The sequence below is a fragment of the Camelus dromedarius genome, chromosome 9, assembly GCF_036321535.1.
Source record: "Camelus dromedarius isolate mCamDro1 chromosome 9, mCamDro1.pat, whole genome shotgun sequence".
NCBI lineage: Eukaryota > Metazoa > Chordata > Mammalia > Artiodactyla > Camelidae > Camelus > Camelus dromedarius.
Genome location: NC_087444.1, coordinates 37,186,461 through 37,205,478, shown reverse-complemented (window position 1 = coordinate 37,205,478; position 19,018 = coordinate 37,186,461). Strand labels below are relative to the sequence as shown.

The following is a 19,018-nucleotide window of genomic DNA, read 5'->3' as shown; positions in this document are numbered from 1 at the left end:
ATGGAGGCAGCAGTAAGAACTGGGTCCAGGGTCCTGGTCTGGGTGGCCTGTCTACTCCTGCCATTCTCTGCTACAGCCGCTGGTAAGACACCCCTGCAGGGCCTCCAGAGGTGGGAGCTTCTGGGTTTGTGGGAGGATTTGAGGGGAGGGGGCAAGAGTGAGGTAGGGACAGGAAAGGGTGGGCAGCCTGCCCAGGGAAGGAGCCCTCCATTCATTCGGAGGAATGCCAGGGGTTGTATGTCCTCTCTGGGCGGGGGCTCTGTCCTCACAGGCTGGTGTGTGTGTGTGTGTGTGAGCTATCTGAGGTTCAGAGAGGGTGAGTGCCTGGCCCAAGGCCTGAGCCCACTCCCCATCCCCCACCCCACAGGTCTGTGAGTTCCAGAAGAGCTTGGTTCCTTTACTCTAAGTAATAGTTTGGCCTGGAGGAGAAAGGTGGTGATGCAGGGTAGGGAGGAGGAAGTGGTGGGTAATCACAAAGACCATCTCACAGGCAGCCTGGGGAAGTTCACCTAAGGGCTCAGAACAGGGCGTGGCAGAGGTGCTCAGAGAGCAAACATTTTAGTGACTCCGTCTGCCACCCATCCTCTCGTGGAAGCTGCCACTCACCCACAGCCCCTCTGTCCTGCCCTCAGGACCAGGGATCACTCAGCCTGAAGTGGACACCACCCTTGGCAGCGTGCGGAGCCGGCAGGTGGGTGTGAAGGGCACAGACCGGCTCATGAATGTCTTCCTGGGCATCCCGTTCACCCAGCCACCCTTGGGGCCCAGCCAGTTCTCTGCCCCACGCCCAGCGCCGTCCTGGGAGGGTGTGCGGGATGCCAGCACGGTCCCTGCAATGTAAGGAGCCCCGGTGGAGGCGGGCAAGCTAGCAAGTAGTGGGAGTCCAGCTGCTGGGGTTTGTGGGGCTGACCTATTGGCCCTCGGGCTCCTCCCCAGCCACAGGTGCCTACAGGATGTGGAGAGAATGAACAACAGCCGATTTACGCTGGACGGAAAACACCAGCTCTTTCCGATTTCGGAGGACTGCCTGATCCTCAACATCTACAGCCCAGCTGAGGCCACCTCAGGGGCTGGGAGGCCGGTGTGCAGCCCAGAGGGCCCTGTCCATCCAGCCCACTCCGCCTGGCCTGCCACCTTGCCATCCCTGCTCTGAAACCACTCCGGGGGTCCCATGAATGACCTGCCCTGATAGGCTGGGGGGTGTCACTGACCCGTGGCCATCTCTGCAGGTCATGGCATGGATCCATGGGGGCTCTTTCGTGGTTGGCGCCGCCACTTCCCACGATGGCTCAGCCCTGGCCGCCTACGGGGATATGGTAGTGGTCACAGTCCAATACCGGCTGGGGATCCCTGGCTTCTTCAGGTGAGGTGGCAGTCCTGGCAGAGGATATTGACTGCACTGAGGAGAGGCCAGCTCGTGAGAGGAGCTGGGGATCTAGAGTGAGGGTCTGGAGCTTGAAGGAAGATCTCCTGGGCCAGCAGGATATCTGAGGCAGAGAAGGGTGCTTCCCCAGGCTCCACCCTGAGGGAGGGGCTCAACCAAAGCCAGCAGTTTTCAGTGGACTTTGTCCTTTGGGAAGAAAGTGTTGGCTTCTGGTCTGGGGCCAGCAGGGCATGGGGGTCAAGGAACAAAGAGCTTTAGCAAGCACTTAAGAGCCAGAGCTGGCAGTTGGCCTAGCCAGGCCCTCCCATTCCACGTGCTGGGTATATGAATACCAAGTGTGGTTCATAGCCAGGCCAGACTTGGGGAGCAGGAGAAAGTCTGGCATCCTAGTGGCTGGCTCAAAGCAAACCTGCAAAGGCTGAAGAAAGTTTGTCAGGGGAGCCAGCCCACCCTAACCACTGCCCCACTCTACCCCCAGCACTGGGGACAAGCACGCCCCTGGCAACTGGGGCTTCCTTGATGTAGTGGCTGCTCTGCGCTGGGTGCAGGGGAACATCACCCCCTTTGGAGGTGACTTCAACTCTGTCACCATCTTTGGTGGATCTGCTGGTGCCTGCATCGTCTCTGCCCTGGTGAGTCACCAAAGGGGCTAGTGATGGTGTCTCCTGTGGCCCCAGACCTCCCAGATCTTCTGCCCTCTTCTGACGGCCATCTGTCCTCTACATTGCACCCAGGTCCTGTCCCCACTGGCTGCAGGGCTGTTCCACAGAGCTATAGCACAGAGTGGAATCATCACCTTACCAGGATTTCTGAGTTCTGACCCCTGGCCCCTGGCTCAGGTCTGCATTTCTTTCACTCTCTTACCCCATTTGTACCTGCCACATCCCACCCTGTGTTTGCCCTGGAGTCCCAGAGTGGAGGTCTTACCAGTAGAGAGCTTCTTGTTGGCAGAGAGGGACCAACTAGGATGAAGGAAGCACACAACCTGTGAGAACTCAGAGAAAACCATCAGTGCCACCAGGTATGACATGATCCAAGAAATTATCCCTTCAGCCTCGCTTCCTACTGACTCCCTGATCTGCTTCCAGCCTCAGCACTGACCCCCATTCCCTCCCTACCAGAGTAGCCCATGCTGGAATCCCTCCCCATCTAAACTATATCTCATTTCCTTATTCACTCCACAAATCTTTACTGATCCCACTGGCTCTGAGAATAGAGTTAACTTGGTAATAACACTTTCCTCAGAAGGGTAAAGGAGACCTAAACACACATACAGATAATGACAGTATGATGTAATGGGGGACACAAAGGCTGCTTGGGGACCACCCAGGCTGGTGAGCAAGGAAGGCTTCTCTGGGTTGGTGGCAGGTGTCTGGCTAGTGTCAAGGTCCCATCTCTAACATCGTCACCCCAGCCCTCCTATGGATGCATCTCCTCTCTATGGGAGGCAGGGGGCTGGAAGGTGGGCAATGATGGATGAGAGAGAGAGGCAAGACACTCTTGTCTGTCCCCAGAGCTTTGCCAGCTCCTTGGCCTGTGGCTCTAACTCCTTGGCTGAGATGTTGCAGTGCCTTCGGCAGAAGTCAAGCAAGGAACTGATGCTTGCAGAGAAGTTGGTAAACCCACCTCTTAGGGGACAGTGGTGGGCAGTGGCACAGAAGGGGTCCTGTCCAGTTCCTGTGGGAGCAGAGAGCAATTTGCAGTCCGGGGTGAGGCTTAAGGTAGCCACCTCTGAGAGGTAGTGGCTGAGGGCCCAACTAGGCCCGGCGCCATGAAGGCAGGGCTGCCCCAGCCTCAAGGGCAGGCCTGTCTTCTAAGGAAGAGGACTGCTCAGAAGCATCGCTTGTCTGGTCTCCCGACCCTCACTGGTCCTCTCGCCCTAGTGACCTCATCCCCTCCCTTTCCTCAAGGTTTAGCCACTCAGACATGCAGCCAAGTGACCTTTGGGGTCCCATATTTTGAGGCTTGATCCTGACTGGGAGGCCCTCTGACTTGCTTTCTCCTGCAAAAGGGTACAGCTTTCTACACCATTGACAGCACCTTCTTTCCCAAGACCCCCAATGAGCTCCTGAGGGAGAGGCAGCTCCACTCTGTGCCCTTCCTCCTGGGTGTCAACGATCACAAGTTTGGCTGGCTCATCCCCAAGGTGAGTGTGCCCTTCAATGCCCTGCCCTAGACAGTGCTCTCCTGCCCCAGTACCATTCCCACAGCCTGTAAGCTGAGCACTTCCGTTTGATAGGTGAGAAAGCTGAGTTTGAGAGGTTTAAGGGACTTGCTCAAGGTTACCCAGCTTAATTTTCTGAAAGCAAATGTTTCCTTCCTGAGAACCAAATCTTTGCACTTTCTAGGCAGTGTCGATCCACGGCATACTCCTGCTTTGGTTCCTAGTTGATACATCAGGCTCTATGAGACTGGTTAGCGTGACTCTGCCTGAGAGACTAACCATCAAAGACTCTCAGGTTTCAGACAGCAAGTCACAGCCCAAGTGCCTTCCAGCGCACTGAACTCCCCACACAGAGCATCAGCATTGCACTTTCCTTCTGAGCATCCTGTTCTATCATTCTCACTCTGCCCAGCTTCACAGTAACTGATTTAATGACTGCAAAACTGTCCACAAAAAAAAGGGTCTCATCATAATGTTCCTTCATTTCAGCACTTGGGCAGCTTCTTGTTTTTACCACTGAAGCTACTAGTGCAGTGAACCCCTTCATGTCCACAGCTTTTGTCCTCTGACTTAGTCCTTTGGATTTCATCCCCAGGAGGGGCATCTGAATGCTTGCTGGATGAGAGCATCAAGGAATCTTGATACTCAAAGATGAAGTTTGTAGGGGTCTCCAGGCCAGTAGAGTGTGTGTGTGTGTGTGTGTGTGTGTGTGTGTGTGTGTGTGTGTGTGTGTGTGTGTGTTTGTGTGTGATGGCAGAAGAGTGTTAAGGGGAAACACTGCCCTGGACTCTGATAGGCAGCCTCACCCTGATACTGTCAACTTGGAGTTGTGAGTGTAAAAGAGAGCCAACCTTGCTGGTACCCAAGACCTGGGCAAACCTGCCTAGTGTGGAGTGCTATGTCCAGGACTTTGTAGCCAAAGATGCTTCTCTTGAATTGAGTGCTGCCCACCCTACAGCTGGAGCAGATGTTCCCTCCACCCGCCTTGTTCTCCAAGAACAAAACTGTAAATTGTTCAGCCAACCAGATTTCTACTAAATATCCTTGGTGAAAGCATTAGCCATGGAAAGTAATTCATACCGCTCGTGGAGACCTCTCCACTTCTTACGTATTGCCTTTGGCATAACACTTTCTGAAATTGCTCTGCCAATTTAAACTGCTGCCAGCAACTTGATTCTATAGGTTTGATTGCAACTATACCAGCATTTGCAGACCATAATTTTAGAAATATCAACTTTATTGAGATATAATTTGCATACCATAAAATTTACCCTTTTAAGAGTACAATTCAGTGGTTTTGAGTATACTCACAAAGTTGCACAATTATCCCACTATCTTCTTCCAGGACATTTGCATTACCCTAAAAAGAAGTCTGTACCCATTAGCTGTCACTTCTCATTCCCCCTCCCCCCAGCCCCTGGCAATCAGGAATCTACTTTCTGTCTCTGATCTACTTTCTGTGAAATCTATGGATTTGCCTATTCTGGACATTTCATATAAATAGAATCATACAATATATGGTTTTTGGTGTCTGACTTCTTTTACCTAGCATAATGTTTTCAAGGTTCATCCATGGTGTAGCATGTATCACTACTTCATTCTTTTTTATGGCTGGATAGTCTACTGTATGGATACACCACATTCTGTTTATCCAACCATCCATTGCTAGACAGTTGGGTTGTTTCTACCTTCTTGGCCATTATGGATTATCCTACTATAAACACTCATGTACCAGTTTTTGTGCAAATATATGACAATTTCTCTTGGTTATATACTTAGGAATGGAATTACTGGGTCATATAGTAACTCTATGTTTTTAATCATTTTAGGAACTGCCAAACTATTTTCCAAAGTAACTGCACCATTTTCCATTCCCCCCAGCAGTGTATGAGGATTTCAGTTACTCTGCATCCTTGCCAACGCTTGTTATTATCTCTCGTTTTGGGTATAGTCATCCCAGGGGGTGTGCAGTGGTATCTCATTGTGGTTTTGAGTTGCACTTCCCTAATGACTAAAACGTTGAGCATCTTTTCATGTGCTTATTGGCCATTTTTATAATATTCTTTGGAGAAATATCTTCTGAAATCCTTTGCCCATTTTCAAATTGGATTGTTTGTCTTTTTATTGTTGAGTTATAAATTTTTCATGTGTTCTAGATACAAGTCCCTTATAAGATACATGATTTTTGAATGTTTTTCCCATTCTCTGAGCTTTTTCACTTTGTTGTCAGTATTCTTCACAACACAAAAACTATTTTGTGAAGTTCAATTCATTTTTTCTTTGGTTGCTTGGCCTTTTAGTGTCATATCTAAGAAATGATTGCCTAATCCAAAGTCATAAATCTGTATGTCTTCTTCTAAGAATTTTATAGTTCTAGCCAATACATTTAGGTCTAGATTCATTTGAAGTTAATTTTTGTATATAGTATGAGTTAAGGATTCTTTTGCATGTGGTTATTTAGTTGTCCCTGCATCATTTGTTGAACAAATTATTCTTTCCTTATTTGAACTGTCTTGGTACCCTTATTGAAAATCAGTTGACCATGAATGAAGGAATTATTTCTGGACTTCGCACTCTACTTCATTAATTTCTATGTCTATCCTTATGCCACTGCCGCACTGTCTTGATTACTGCAGTTTTGTAGGAAGTTTTGAAATAGGAAAGTGTGACTCCTCCAACTTTGTTTGTTTGTTTGTTTGTTTGTTTGTATTTTGGGGGAGTGGTAATTAGGTATTTATTTATTTGCCACCACGCACTCTACCACTGGGCTATACCCACCCCTCCACTTTGTTCTTCTTTTTCAAGATTACTGTAGTACTTTGCTAGGGTTGCCATAACAAAGGACAGCAATCTGGGTGGCTCAAACAACAGAAGGTATTGTCTCAGTTCTAGAGGTGAGAAGTCTGAAATCAAGGTGCTAGCAGGGTTGGTTCCTTCTGAGGGCCGCGAGAGAGAATCCGTGCCTCTTTCCTAATTTCTGGTAGCCTCAGCCATTCCTTGGCTTATAGATGGCGTTCTCCCTCTGACTTCACATTGTCTTCCCTCTGTACCGTCTGTCTCTGTGTCCTAATATTCCCTTTTCCCAAGGACATTAGACATATTGGACTGAGGCCCACCCTAATGATTACTTCTGTAATCATCTTAATTTGCCAACTCTGTAAAGGCCTGACCTTTAAATAAGGTCACAGTCTGAGGTACTTGGAGTTATGACTCCACGTACCTTTTTTGTGGAACCACAATTCAATCCATAACAATTGTTTTGGCTATTCTGGGCCTCCTGCATTTCCATGTGAATTATGATCAGCTTGCCCATTTCTGCCAAAAGAAAAAAAAAAAAACACAAAAAAAAAAACCAAAAAAAAACAAAAACAAACAGCTGAGATTCTGATAAGGATCCTGCTGAATCTGTAGATCAGTTTGGGAAGTATTGCCACCTTAACAGTATTAAGCCTTCTGACCCGTGAACACAGACTACCTCCACTTAGGTCTTCTTTAATTTTCTCTCAATTATGTTTTCTGGTTTTTAATGTACAGTTTTGTACTTCATTCATTAAATTTATTTCTAAGTATTTTATTCTTTTGATGCTATTGTAAATTGAATTGTTTTCTTAATATCATCTTTAGATTGTCCATTACTAGTGTACAGAAACACAATTGATTTTTGTATACTAATCTTGTAGACCATCTTTTTTTAAAAGTTTTGCTACTTTAACTTCTGTGGCCTTTAATTTAGTCCTTTTATTCCCAGTGAAGATTAATAGCTCCCTTTGGGTATAAACTCTTTGTGTTTATTCATTTGTGGATTTTCTGTACCTGTTCTTACAAAGATTAACAGAGCCTAGGAGCCATGAAATTAACTTTAATAACTAACATCTCCATCATGCTTACTCTGTATCAGGGTCTTTATATGTATTAATTCCATCCTCACTACAATCCTACAAGGCAGGGTATTGTCACTCCTTTCACAGATTAAGAAACTGAGACACAGAGAGTTTAAGAAACTGGCCCATGTTGTGTGCCTAGTAAGTGGCAGAGCTGGGATTTGAACCCAGAGACTGTGCCCTTAAAACTGTAACATATAAAGCCAACATTTCACTTTAAAGACAACATTTGAACTTTCCCTGTAGCCCCTACTACAGCATCTGGGGGTCTTGATGCTATTCTACAAAAATGTTGAACACATTCCCAAATTGCTGTTACCCACTTGCCTGTCGCTTTTTCCTCCCTCCCCAGTTGATCTCTTCGGGTCTGTGGACTGGTGGGTTTGGCTACCCTTGGCTCTGTAATGAATTCATGGGCACAGGGCTGTGAACACCTGCCTGCTCATTGCTGGGAGTTGGGCCGGGGGTGGGGTGGAGGTGATCAGGCTGCACTGAGAGGGCCTTGGTGTCCCTGCAGGGCTGGGGGATCCTGGATAAGATGAATCAGATGAACCCGGAGGACTTGCTGGCCATCTTGAGGCCCTTCTTGACCAGTATGGTGAGACAAAAAGCAGGAAGGAGTAGTCCAGCGGGGGTTCTACCCAGCATAGTCTCTGCTTCTACCCTCCAACACCCATAGCTACCTCCCTACCGCCAAGCCCCATGGTCTAACTACTGACTTTTAGTTCCACCCACGAATCCCCTTGGACAGGAATCAATGTGGTTCTCAAAGGAAGATTATCATCACCATCACCATCATCATCACCATCATTTTCATCACCAATAAGTGCATACCATGTGCCAGAGACTGTGCTGTGCTGAGCACAGGCATTCCTCTCCTTCAGTCTCATTACAACCCTGTGAAGTAGGGACTTCCATTAGACTCATTCTACAGATGAGGAAACTCAGGCTTATGGTGGATAAGGAGCAGAGGCAGAGCTCGAGCCAGCTGTCTGATCCCAGAGCTTCAGCTATTAAGAGCACACTGTCGTATGTGAAACCAGGTGGACCTAGGGTCAAATTCCAACCTTGGCTACTTATCCACAGTTATCCTAACTCCTCTGAGTCCATTTCTTCACCTGTAAATGAGGATGATACTTCTCGTCCACATGAGCTGCTGTAAGAAGGATACTGGATGCTGCATTTGAAGAGTCTACCAGTGAGCTCTGGTACCCAGGAGGTGCTCAGTCTATGTGCATTTCCCTTCTTTGAGACCCCCCAGAGCCCTCCTCATTCACACAGCCTCGTCACTGTTCTCTGGAGCTATGGGGAGTTCTCATGATTTGTTTTCCCACTAACATCCTGGTTAACTTCAACTGAGCACTTGCTCCAGGCCAGAACCCTTTTACATAGGCTGCCAAACAAACTTCCAGGGAGGAACTGACTTTCAGAGAGGCTCAGCAACCTGTCTGAGGTCACAGAGCCAAGCAGTGATTGCAGAGCTAGCATATGACTCCAGATCTGACCTTATCCTGCCCAGACACCATCGAGAACTCCCCAAGGGGGCAAGTGGCTGGCCCCTGGCACATGAGCTCTGGGACATGAAAGAGGCCAGGCAGGAGGGTGTGGGGCATCTTGGGAGTGTCTACTGTGGCTGTGGGACCTGAGCAGGCCTCTTGCTCCAGAATGTGCCTGCTGAGGTGATACCTACCATCATAGACGAATACCTAGGCAGCAGCTCAGATGGACAAGACAAATGAGAAGCCTTCCAGGAATTGATGAGTGACATTGTCATAAACTTTCCCATGCTGAATTTTTCAAGAAACCTCAGAGGTAAGCCCATCCTTGTCTGCCCGCCCCACCCTTCTCACTTGGGCCCAGGGTTATCACAGGTGACATGGCCCCACATCCCATATCCCACTTCCACTCTGGGATGCAGTGTCACAGCAGTGAGAAGTGACTCTGGTGGGGCACTCTGCAGAAGAGAAAACCAAGGCTCAGAGAGGTACAGTGACTTGTCAAAGGTCACCCAGGGCCTTTCATCAATTCTCAGGGATTCATTTGACTTATGAGTGATTTCCTAAGCTTTCAGCCCTTCTCCTGGGAGGAAAGTCTTGCTTCCTCCAAGCCTCATGGTTAATCCCTAACACAGTCCTGAAACAGCTCCAGGTTCCTGTCTTTGTGACCTCAGGCAAGAAACCTAACCATTCTGCACCTCAGTCTCCTCATTTGTAAAATGGGGATAATAATCTAATCCATAGGTTGTTATGAAGATGAAATGAACACATAAAGCACATGGAATGGTGCTCAACACCCAGCAAGTACTCAGTAAATGCTTGCTGTTCACCAGGTTGTCATCATCATTGTTATTACTGATATTGGTATGATGATGAGCCTTTCCTACCAAAAATAGGACCTGACCAGGCTGTGGGTACCTAACGCTTATCCAGCCCTCTCTCCACAGATTCCATCTTTTTCTATCTGTTCCAGCATCGACCCAGTTCTTTCGTGAAGTTCAAGCCGGCCTGGGTGCGGGCTGACCATGGGGCTGAGATGGCCTTCCTGTTCGGGGGTCCTTTCCTCACGGATGAGAGCTCCATGCTGGGTAAGGATGGACAGGCTGCCAGGCTCCGGGCGCGGCTTGCAGGAACAGAGGTCTCTGGTCAGCACAGGGGACCCTTGGGTCTCCTCCAGGACCCATTTGACCCTGATCTAGGTCTGCCCTCCCATAGCCTTTCCAGAAGCCACAGAGGAGGAGAAGCAGCTGAGCCTCACCATGATGGCCCAGTGGACCCACTTTGCCCGGACAGGGTGAGTGAGCCAGCAGGCATGCCTGGCTTTGGGCCTGGACTACTCAGAGCTGCCTCCTGGGGAGCAATACAGAGGCCTTTGTCTTCATTCATTCCTCCCACCCAGGAATCCCAATGACAGCGGGCTGCCTCTTTGGCCCTCCTTCAACCATTCAGAGCAATATCTGGAAATCGGCCTGGTGCCACGGGTCAGCCAGAAGCTAAGGAAGGCCCGAATGCAGTTCTGGGCAGAGACACTTCCCACCAAGATCCAGCAGTGGCAGCAGAAGATGAAGGTCAGGAAGGCCCGGGAGGATCTCTAAGGCAGGGCCTGGGTCTTCTGGGCTCAGGGCCAACCCTAGGGGTGGGCAAGTCTCAGTGGGGCAGCCTCCTTCTCCCCCTGCTAAGAAACTTTAACTCAAACCAGGCTTATGAGTAGTCATGCCTCCTAAAGCTTCAGCCCCTCCATGACTGGCAATGTGCTCCTTTGAAATGTCATCTGCTCCCATAGAGGGGGGCTTTGCACAAACTTCCTCTCCCCACTTTTTTCATGGAAATTTCAGTTCATATTTCAAGCTTCCCAAAGGACCCTCCTCCTCCAGGACCTGCTTCAGGCCTGGCCCTATCTGTGTCCGTTACAGCTTGGCCCACTCTAGGCTAGCATTGTCTGTGTCTGTGTTTCTCTCCCACTCTGAGGAGTTCTCTGAGCATGGAAATCAGCCTGACCCCGTTCTGCATCTCTCATGCCAGGATTGGGCAGGACCTGGAGTCAGAGGATGTTTGGTGAATGAGTGAAAGACTGAGAAAGTATCAGAATGGTGGCTGCTGGACGTGAACCCAGGCCATTTAGGCACCAAAGCTATGCTTAATCCTGCACAGATATTGTCCCCCTGGCCAGAAGGGTGGATGGACTCCAGGGGCAGAAACTTGGGGTAGGGGAGTCCTGAAGCATCAGGGGATCCAGCCTAGAACAGATCTTAGCCCCCAGAAGCCTCTGATTAGAGCTGGGGGAGGTCCCTTTTTCCATGCTTGGCCCTTGCACAAGACAGAACAGAGTTCAACAGGGCCAGAACCCTGATCCTTGGACATGAGATGCAAGCTTCCCAGCCCTAGGGCCTCATCCCTTTAGGCCTGGTGGGGCTGCTTCCTCCCCACTCCAGCTATGGGAGACCAACTTCCAGGGGAGCTCAGCACAACTTTCAGAGCACCTATCAGGACACAGGAGAACAAGATAGGTGAGAGTGTTTGGACTGGTGCAACAGTCAAGTTGTCACAGAGAAAAGAAGAGATCTACCTGCTCAGGCTACAATAGGTGAAAAGCAGCCAGAGGATTTTGAGTAGGAGCACACATTTCTTCTTTTGCTGATCAATACACCATTCCCTTGTAACATCTGGACTTTAATACATAGCCCAGTGACTTCCCCCACCCCGACTACCCCATCCTACCTACTCCAATCTCACGTATACCCTTCCTCAGTCAGACTAAATTCCTGGCTCCTAATGGTTACGTGAAAACCACTTACAGTTGGGACCAGTTCTGTTCTGGGAAGTTCGCTTGGGGCAGTAAAGAGAATCATAAACCAGAGGGGTTCTGAGTGGTGCCACTCCCCTGCTCAAGAGCTCCCAGTGAATTCCTGTTACCCTTAGGGCAAGTCTAAGTTCTTTACGTGGCATCGAAGGGCTCCTCTTCTTATCCTCTTCTCTCCACCGAGGAAGCTTGTCCCGACAAGCTGGCAGAGACCCCAACAGGTAAATAGGCCACAATCACACAGTGTGTCACTGGGGACACAAAGGGCTGTAGGAGCCGGAGGCATAGACCAGCCTGACTAGGGGGACAGGGGAGATGGGACATCTAAGCTGAGACCTGAAGGACAAGCAGAGGTTGTACAGGCCAGAGGAGTAGCCTCGAGGGGTGGGGAGCAGGGGGAAAGGGTATTCCTGGCAGAAGGAACAGCAAGAACAAAGGCCTGGAGGGTGAGATGTGCTGAGAAAACACAATTCTGTAGGGCTGGAGAGGTCGGCAAAGAGCAGACTGGGAGAGGCCTTGTGGGCTGGGATGGGGCATGGACTAGAGGGTAATGGAGAGCCTTGTTAAGGTTTTAACCAGGGGATGACATGAGCAGTTTGGATGTGGCGGTGAGAGTGGGGCCAGGAGGGGGCCAATGTGGGCTTCCAGGTGGGCAGAAGGCCCAGTGGGCTCTAGATTTAGGAATCAACAGACAGACCTGGTAGCTGACAGGACCCAAAGACAAGGGAAGAAAAACTCCCCAGGGCTGCCTGGGAGTGAGCCGGACCAGGCTGGGGATCAAAAGCTCGTGTTTTGACCATTCTGGGTGTATGAAGAGGCCTCTTCCTCCAGGCCTGAGGATGCACCACACCTGGCAGCCACGGGGAGGCGGAGTGGACCATCAGATTTGGTGCCATCATTGCCAGAGGGCTCTGAGGGGACAGGCAAGCCTGCTGGTGAGGCATCAGTCCCTGTTCTGCTGCCAGCTTTCCTGCTCCCCCTCCCTCCCCCGCACCCCCTGCACCCCCCAGCTTCTAGGGTTTTCTCCACACAGAGAGGGAGAGGAATGGCCTGGCCCCAGGGGAGTGCTCACACAAGGTAGGTGCTCCTGGGATTCCAGTCCTCTGGCCTCTCTATTCTCCCTTCCCTGGGCCACTGCTTATGGAACTCCCATCCCCTGCCCGCCATGATGTCTTCTACCCACTGAGGGCCCCACCCTGAGGGCTCAGCAGCCATGGAGCTGAGGGGAGTGAGCCAGGGAGCACCCACAAACTCAGATGGGCCAGGCCCTGAAGTGGGGAGCTGGTGGACCCAGGGAGCCTCCCCATGGCAGGGTCACAGGAAAGGCCCTGTGAGCCATTTGAGTGTGTGAGCACCACGGGGTACTGCAGGATCAGATGTGCACACCTGGACTAGCCCCCGGACAAGGGACTCGTAGCTGCTCCCAAAAGACACAGACAAGTGTGTACATACCCAGCGCAAAACTTAGTTACTCACACACATGGGCAGTCTCACATATACATGTCCTCACTAGCAGGGTTCCAATCCAGTTTAGCAATTTACTAGTGTTTATCTTTGAGCAAGTTAGTTAGCTTCTTTGTGCCTTAGTTTTCCCACTTGTAAAATGGGTGCAATGATATTATTTCCCATGGATCCGCTGTGAGGACTGAACAATAATTAGCTGGAAAGTTCTGAGAATAGTGCCTGACACACAGCAAATGCTCAGTAATTTCTCCCTGGTATAGGTATGGACACAGACTTCAATTGCACTGTCTAAAAACATCATATGGCTCCCTTGACCACAGTTCAAAGATAGAGGGATTAGGGGATGTTTAGGGAGTGTCATAATTTTAAGGCTCTTCCACCTTAGAATAACTCTTGGGCCCTCGTCTACCCAGAAGAGGGGGCAGATAGAGCCCTGCGTTGTCCTGAATGGCAGGCTGAGTGCCCTCTGGGGGTCTCTGGCCCTCCCTGCGGGTCTCAGGGAAGCCATCATCCAAATTTGTCCTGATACTGCCTCCAGCTCCTCCTCTTGGATTTTAGGTGCACACTGCCTCTCAGAACTTGGTTCCCAGCCCAGCTTGCCCAGGCCCTGGGAAAGGTGTTCTGAGAACAGAGAGACACTTGGCATGGGGACACCAGCTCTGTTACCTGAGAACAGTGGTGCCCGCACTTCACTCCTTCCTCCACCCTGGCCCTTGGACTTCCCTTCCCACTAGCCCCCTCACGCCTAGAGGTATTACTGCCCACCAGAGGCTCACTTGATGTGGGGTTGCCGCTCCCTACTGACCCTGAGCTGACCTCTTTGATTCTGGGGGTTCTTGGCTGGGGCCCAGGGCACCAGGGAATCAGCTGGCCAGACCCCACCACCAGAAGTCTTCCTGAACTCTCTGCTGTGCTGAAGCTCACTCACATCCATCCTCTCCCTCAGGTCTCTGGACCTGAGGAGTTTCTCTTGTCCTGAATAGTCCTCTGACTTTTGAGTAATCCTCTGGGGTCCTGAGTGGATCCCCACTTTACAGTTGAAAAAACTGAGAATCCGAGAGGAGAAGTGCCTTGCCTGTGGCCATACAGAGAATAAGGACAGAGCCAGGACTCAGATTCACGTCTCTGGGCCTCCAAATTGCATGTCCTTACCCCTCCAGAATATGCCCTCATGTCTAGAGCAAGCTTTCCATCTGCTAGAGTTGGGGTCTAAAGGGCTGATGTGGATGGAGGAACTGGGATTCCAAGAGGCCAGGGTGCAGGAGTTTTGCAACAGCTTCAGGTAGCACAGCCCACAGAGAGATGGCAGGGTCTTCACCTTCAAGAAGATTCATAAAAAGGACTTTTTGACAAGTGCAGGTTTCTTTTAAATCATACTGCTGAGCTGGTTTCTCAGATGGTAAAAAACCACCACCAAATGGAAGAAATTAACTACTTGATGATCATGAGCACGTAGCCCCCAGACCTTCTGGCACCTAAGGACCAATCATCCTCAGCCCATCAGAGAATTGTGCACAGCTGATCACCTACTTTGGGACACCCCTCCCTCAGCTGGCCTTTAAAAATGCTCAGCTGAAACTGTTTGAGGGGTTCAGGGCTTTGGGGGCCTTGCTTGGCCCAGCAATAAACCTTTCTCTGCTTCAAAAAAATAGGCCTCACATGTCTGCATAGGACCCCTCTGTCCTTTGGGCCCAAACTCTAGGCATTAGTGTTGGTCAGTGTGCACAGTGCTCCCCCACCCAGACTACAGGTCCTCACCGGCCACAGACCAGGTCTGCAAGTGTCAGGAAGCTTGCAGGGTAAAGGGCTGTGTTGAGCCTCCCTACCCACAAGGGGTCAGCATCCAGGCCATCCTTCTCCTTAGTCTCCAGACTCCATTACTCCCCAGAACCATCTGAGGCCTCAAGGAAGTGAAGCTCTGAACTAGGCCATAAACTCCTCTTGGATAAGGTAGGTAGTGGCACGAGCACTGGGGCTCTCAGGCTCCCTAGGTGACCAGGCAGCCCCCAGAGCAGACCTGGTCAACACAGGAGTCTCAGAGCCGCAAAGTCAAATAGGTGGGTAGGTGGTCAGAATCCTATCATTCCTGCCTGGTCCCGCCTCCTGCAGGGACTTCTGCGTAGATGAGGGGTGAGGCAGCGCCAGGGCAAGCCTCCAGGAGCTGGTGTCCAGCCTCTGCCAGACCAGTCCCTGGGATGGGAGCTGCCTAAAGTCACCACCCTGAAGGACTGGAGAAATCTGACTTGCAGTATGACTAGGACAAGCCCCTGTCAGGCTCTCTGTATCCCTCGTACCAAAATATGGATAAGGCTCCTGGCCCTCCCCAAGCCTCCCAGAGCCTCGCCCACACCTCAGTCCCCATGATCTCCATTCCTGCAGGGCTGCACCCTGGCCCCAGTGTGGCCAGCTGGAGGCCCACCTGGGTCTCAGCCTGCGCCTGGGGAGTGATGCTGGAAATGCCAGGCCAGGTTTCTGGGAAAGAGTTCAGGTTCCCTTTTTACACAATAGGCTTGGAAGACTGGTCTCATGCAGGAGGCTGCAGGGGTTGGGCTCTGTCTTGTAGGAGCATGGCCCATTCAGAAAGATACCCTGGAAGGGGATGAACTGAGTTTTGGAGGATAACTAGGTGTTCACTTGGTTGACAATGCAAGGAAGAGCATTCCACTCAGAGGGAACAGCATGAGAAAAGGCCCCATCCTTTTTCTCCTACTTGCACTAAGCTGCCTTCCTCTGTGGTGGTGCAACTCACACTTCCTTTGGGACCTTGGCCAGATCATTTCCTCACTCTAGGTCTCAGTTTCCTGACCTATACAACAGGAATAATCACAATGGTGATGACAATGACAGTAATAAAGACATTTGGGAAGAGCCTTGTCTGGGCCAGATCTAAGATTCTGATATGGAGCACTGGGTGACTCTTCTCCCGAGTCCCCCGGCATTCTCTGTTTTTGAGGGGAGACCAAGGCCCCATCTGATCCACTGTTGAACTTTACACGTACATAGACATGTCTGGTAAGTGACATGGGCTCTCTATTTAGGTCAGATCGCAGGGTGAAGCCAAGGTCCTAGAGAAAGAAGGAGCCAGCTCAGCAGCTGGGTCTGGGATGAAGGCAGAGAGCATGGTTCTGGGCCCTCCAGGGTTCTGACCTGACCTCCCACCCACAGAGGATGGTAAAGGGTACCTTTGAGGGAGGACAAATCATCTCACTGTTGCTGAGATCCTGGGCCCAAGCAGCTGGGCTGTGGGAAGACCCTCACCAGAATATCTCCAAATGGGAGTAGTTACCCTTCTCCATTCCTGAGGACTGAGTCACATCCAAGTTGCCAGGAAGTAAGTTTGAGAGCCCATGGGGCATGGAGGGACACATGTTTTTGTGTGGACATATATCTTCATTTCTCTTGGAAATCTATATACATAGGAGGGAAATTGCTAGGTTATATGGTAACTCTTGTCTTTCATCACTTGGGGAACTGCCAGACTGTGCTCCAAAGTGGCTGCACCATTTTACATTCCCACCAGAAGTCAATGAGAATTTAGATTTATCCACTTCCACGGCAGCATTTATTATCTGACTTTTTAATTTTAACCACCCTAATGGATATAAAGTGGTACCTGATTTGGGCTTGATTTGCATTTCCCGATGGCTATTGATACTGAATATTTTTCCATGTGTTGGTTTCCTTTTAAATATACTCCTTGGAGAAATAGCTCTTCAGATCCTTTGCCCATTTTTGAATTGGGTTGTTAGTCTTTTTGTTGTTGAATTGCAAGAATTCTTTATATATTCTGAATGCAAGTTCCGTAACAGATTTATGATTTACAAACACTTTCTCCATTTCTGTGGGTTGTTTTCGACTTTCTTCACTCTTTTGCATGTGGCTATCTAGTTGCCCCAACAACATTTGTTGAAAAGACCATTCTTTTGCCCATTAAACTGGCTTGGCAACCTTGTTGAAAATCAGCTGTTCATAGATAAGCGGATTTTTTTAATGAATTCTCAATTTTATTCCATTGATCTATATGTCCAACTTATGCCAGTACTACCCTCTCTTGATTACCATTTCTTTGTAATAAGTTTTAAGATAGATAACTATGAGTTCTACTTTATCCTTTTTTGTTAAATGAAATGCTCTTTTTATTTTATTTTTTATTTTTTTCCCCTTAGCTGAGGCACTGAGGATTGAACCTAGGGCCTCTTGCCTGCCAAGCACATGCTCTATCACTAAACTATACCCCCACCCCGCTTCTGCTTTATTTTTATTTTGGGGGGGAGAGGTTGTTAGGTTTACTTATTTATTTATTTTTAGAGGAGGTACTGAGGATTGAATCCAGGATCTCGTACATACTGAGCATGCATTCTACCACTTGAGCTATACCCTCCCCCCATCTTTTGCTTTATTCTTGTTCAAGATTATTTTGGCTATTCTAGGTCCTATGCAATTCCATATGAATTTTAGAATCTGGTTGTCAATTTTCTACCAAGAAATTGAGATTTCATATAGGGATGTCATTGAATCTATAGGTCAGTTTGGATAGTATTACCATCTTAACAATATTAAGTCCTCATCCATGAACATGGGAGGTTTTCCTATTCATTTCGATCTACTTTAACTTCTTATAACAATGTTTTGTAGTTTTCAGAGTATACAATTTGGACTTTTTTTGGTTTGGGAGCTTCTGGGTTGTGTAGGGGCCCTAGGAGTTATTGAATTCACAGCTGAGTTGAGGCTGTGCTTCTGGAGCAGCCACATGTGGCTGCATAAGTGGCCAGCACACTGGCTGAGTCCCTCTCAGCAGGGGATCCTAGCTGTGTCCACCATCCATGGCTTGGTCTTGGCTGCACTCTCCTACCCTCATCTCCCCTATGCTACCCTTGACACTGGCCTCCAGGCCATCTCAATGCTGGTCATCCATGAATCCCTGATAGCCTAAAGGTCCACAAGTTTCCTTGATGGTGCCATCCTGATAGATAAACACTCTCCCTGACTCTGCAGCTATTACCTTTGATGTTCTTTGGAATGGAGAAGGGTAACTACTCCCATTTGGAGATATTCTGGTGAGGGTCTTCCCACAGCCCAGCTGCTTGGGCCCAGGATCTCAGCAACAGTGAGATGATTTGTCCTCCCTCAAAGGTACCCTTTACCATCCTCTGTGGGTGGGAGGTCAGGTCAGAACCCTGGAGGGCCCAGAACCATGCTCTCTGCCTTCATCCCAGACCCAGCTGCTGAGCTGGTTCCTTCTTTCTCTAGGACCTTGGCTTCACCCTGCGATCTGACCTAAATAGAGAGCCCATGTCACTTTCCAGACATGTCTATGTACGTGTAAAGTTCAACAGTGGATCAGATGGGGCCTTGGTCTCCTCTCAAAAACAGAGGATGCTGGGAGACTCAGGAGAAGAGTCACGTCATATTACATACAGGCTCCTACCCCTAAGGTAATGTTGCACCAGAGCCACCTGGCTGACCCAGCTTCCTGTTCAACATTCCCTGTGTCCCTTGTGAGCACTGGACGGGGCCACATGAGTCCTAGGCACTCCACTGAGGAATCTGGCCTGGCACGACTGCCACCCATATGGACCAGGGGAAAGGTTGTTTCTTCTCCCAGGGAGAGGTGGCAGGAGTGGAGCCAGCTGTTGGGAGGATCTGTCCTTAAGACCCACACAGAACTGGCCAAGTTGCTGCACAGCTGGACTGGGGAGTCTACCTGTGACGAGCCCCAGGCCTGGCAGGTGGACTCATATTCTTGTCTGCCCTATCCACCACCCCTTTCCTTGTCCACACCACAGCTTGGCCCTTCCTTTGAGTGACACATGCCTAGTGCATATAGAT

General features: G+C 49.7%; 1 protein-coding gene across 1 annotated transcript; it reads left to right on the top strand.

The window, feature by feature from the left end:
* CES3 (carboxylesterase 3) lies at positions 1-11,780 on the top strand. Its single transcript, XM_031458306.2, is given in 13 exon segments — positions 1-82; positions 633-837; positions 937-1,081; positions 1,230-1,363; positions 1,863-2,016; positions 2,119-2,223; positions 2,899-3,000; positions 3,396-3,530; positions 7,947-8,027; positions 9,094-9,241; positions 9,873-10,013; positions 10,141-10,219; positions 10,325-11,780. Coding segments are annotated over 13 exon segments (1,707 nt in total). The 3' UTR covers positions 10,521-11,780.
* The last annotated feature ends 7,238 nt before the right edge of the window (positions 11,781-19,018 follow it).